The 2,170-nt window shown below is 31.2% G+C and overlaps 1 protein-coding gene across 1 annotated transcript; it reads left to right on the top strand.

Moving 5' to 3' along the window:
* Window positions 1–542: 542 nt before the first annotated feature.
* On the top strand, window positions 543–967 carry LOC136797042 (acyl-CoA Delta12-desaturase-like; the record flags this gene model as incomplete). Its single annotated transcript, XM_067052488.1, is given in 1 exon segment — window positions 543–967. A coding segment is annotated over 1 exon segment (325 nt), but the record flags the coding sequence as incomplete, so codon positions are not given.
* Window positions 968–2,170: the final 1,203 nt, after the last annotated feature.

The raw sequence follows: 2,170 nt of genomic DNA, 5'->3' as shown, positions 1-2,170 counted from the left end.
ATATCTTAAAAAGTAGCAACAACAAAAGAAAACCTAACAGAACGTCATTTAAAGTAGAGTAAATATGCGCCCTGATAGAGCTATTTACGGTAAATAGTTTTCGATATATAGCTTTTTAAAAAGCAACATTTTATAGAAATATTTACTTAGCAGACTCATCAACTTTGACTAGTAATTATACCTAGTTTTCATTGAAGTAATCGAAAATTGGGGTGAGATAACTGCTTTTTTTTCTTCCCGGCTCTTGTACTAGAAGGATTGGCCATATAGGCAACACATGGAACATTGAGACCCTGATGGATGATTTGATTTGTGACAAAGTAAGGAGTATTTAGAATAAATACGAAATTATGTTTGTTTTTGATGGGTGCTGCATTAGTACTGTTCTGTTGGGATCCTTTTCCTTGTTTTTTTTTTATCATTTTACAACATGATACATTTACATTAAACAATAAAAACCAATTTTAAGAACATGAAAAGATTATCTATAATTTCTTACGTTCTTTAATTTTATTTAAATTTAAATTTATGAAACATTTTAGATCCATATGTGCCGTTAACAATAACTACATCTTCTTGCCTACCCTGGGAGAAGGCTGGCACAACTACCACCACGTGTTCCCTTGGGACTACAGGTCTGTCGAGTTGGCATGTACTAAGTTCAACGTGACGACCGTCTTCATCGACCTCATGGCTAAGATCGGACTGGTTTCGGATCGCAAGGTTGCTCCTCAACATCTTGTGGAGAAGAGAATGGTAAGGACTGGCGATCGCGATCCGGACTACGTCGTAGAGTTGCCCAAGAGCAAAGTCCGCCTGATAGATGAGGTTGAAGAAGCCGGCAATGTATTGTTCAAGACAGATTAAATTTTAATAATATAGTTCATAATTAAATTAATATATGTATTTACAATGATTAGATGTAAAAAAGGTTCAAATATGTATTAAATATTTTACTATATCGATATTTTTTTATAATCTTCTTTCCAATTTTGTAGGAGGTTTGTTCAACATTCAATACCCTGCCATCATTTCCTTTACTTTTTCTAATGGAGGTTTATTTATTAATAAAAATGGCTGATTGATCATTCCTTTTTTTTTTGGCGTTTATGAAATAATATCCATCATATCCACAATAGCTGATTAAAATTCATATTTAAATATAATAATCATGAGAGATAGTTGACCGTGAATGACTTATACGAGGTGGTTGGGGGAAATGCGCTCAAATTAAAACACAAATAAGTTGAAGTAACTTATTTAATCGTTTCGGCCAGAATTTCTAGACTACAGGGCTGTTAGCTTGTAATCTTACCGCCAGGCAAGATTTCAAATTATTTGTATTTTAATTTGAGCGCACTCCCCAACCATCTTCTCTTCGTACTAATATAATAATGGTAATTTCTCAATCTCTATCAGTTTTTTAAATGACATTTTGTTTATAATGATTCTTAGTCTTGTCCTTCATGTTATTAAATAGCCCAATTTAATATTTTGGAATTTGTTTTTAATATTCTCAGTCGAACCTTGGATATATGCAATTTTGTAAACCTATCTAAGATAATTGGAGACGTTCAGTCTCGTAAAACATGATAACTGGTAAATCTACGTATATAAAAGGGAATGGTTTGAATGTTTGTCCATTTTAGTGTTTTAGTGTTAAATAAAAAAGACAAAAATTGAAGTGCGCCCCAGCACCTCATATATTTAAAAAAATTAATTATATTTCCATTGTTTTTTGAACTCAATTGTTTTGTTTTACTCAGCCTTTCCTCATAATAAAGCGTTGCTCCAGTAAAAGGACAAATTCCTAAAAGTTGTACATAATGTGTGTATATACAAATGCATTCATTATATTTATAAATATTATTCAAATTAAGGGGTTTTTTCACGAAAAAAAAAAAAAGTGTGTCCATAATATACTGGTAAGATTTACATGTTTTTTTTTTAATGTTCCCCGTCGTCATGGGTAGATTTAAATATGCTGAAATCCCCAATTTATCCAGTAAAAAAAGTTATGAACAAAATTAAACATTAATTTGTAGCTAAATTAGACATTTTTGAACTTGATTTATTTGGAATTTTTTTTCTTATAAATATAATTGACCATAAAAAAGAGAAACCAAAGTAGTAAAGTTTTTAAAGCTGTCAACTCGAACAGCTCTGATGA

The sequence above is a fragment of the Halyomorpha halys genome, unplaced genomic scaffold, assembly GCF_000696795.3.
Source record: "Halyomorpha halys isolate HHAL.00 unplaced genomic scaffold, Hhal_1.1 Scaffold1514.1, whole genome shotgun sequence".
Lineage (NCBI taxonomy): Eukaryota > Metazoa > Arthropoda > Insecta > Hemiptera > Pentatomidae > Halyomorpha > Halyomorpha halys.
This window is presented reverse-complemented; position numbering and strand designations above follow the sequence as displayed.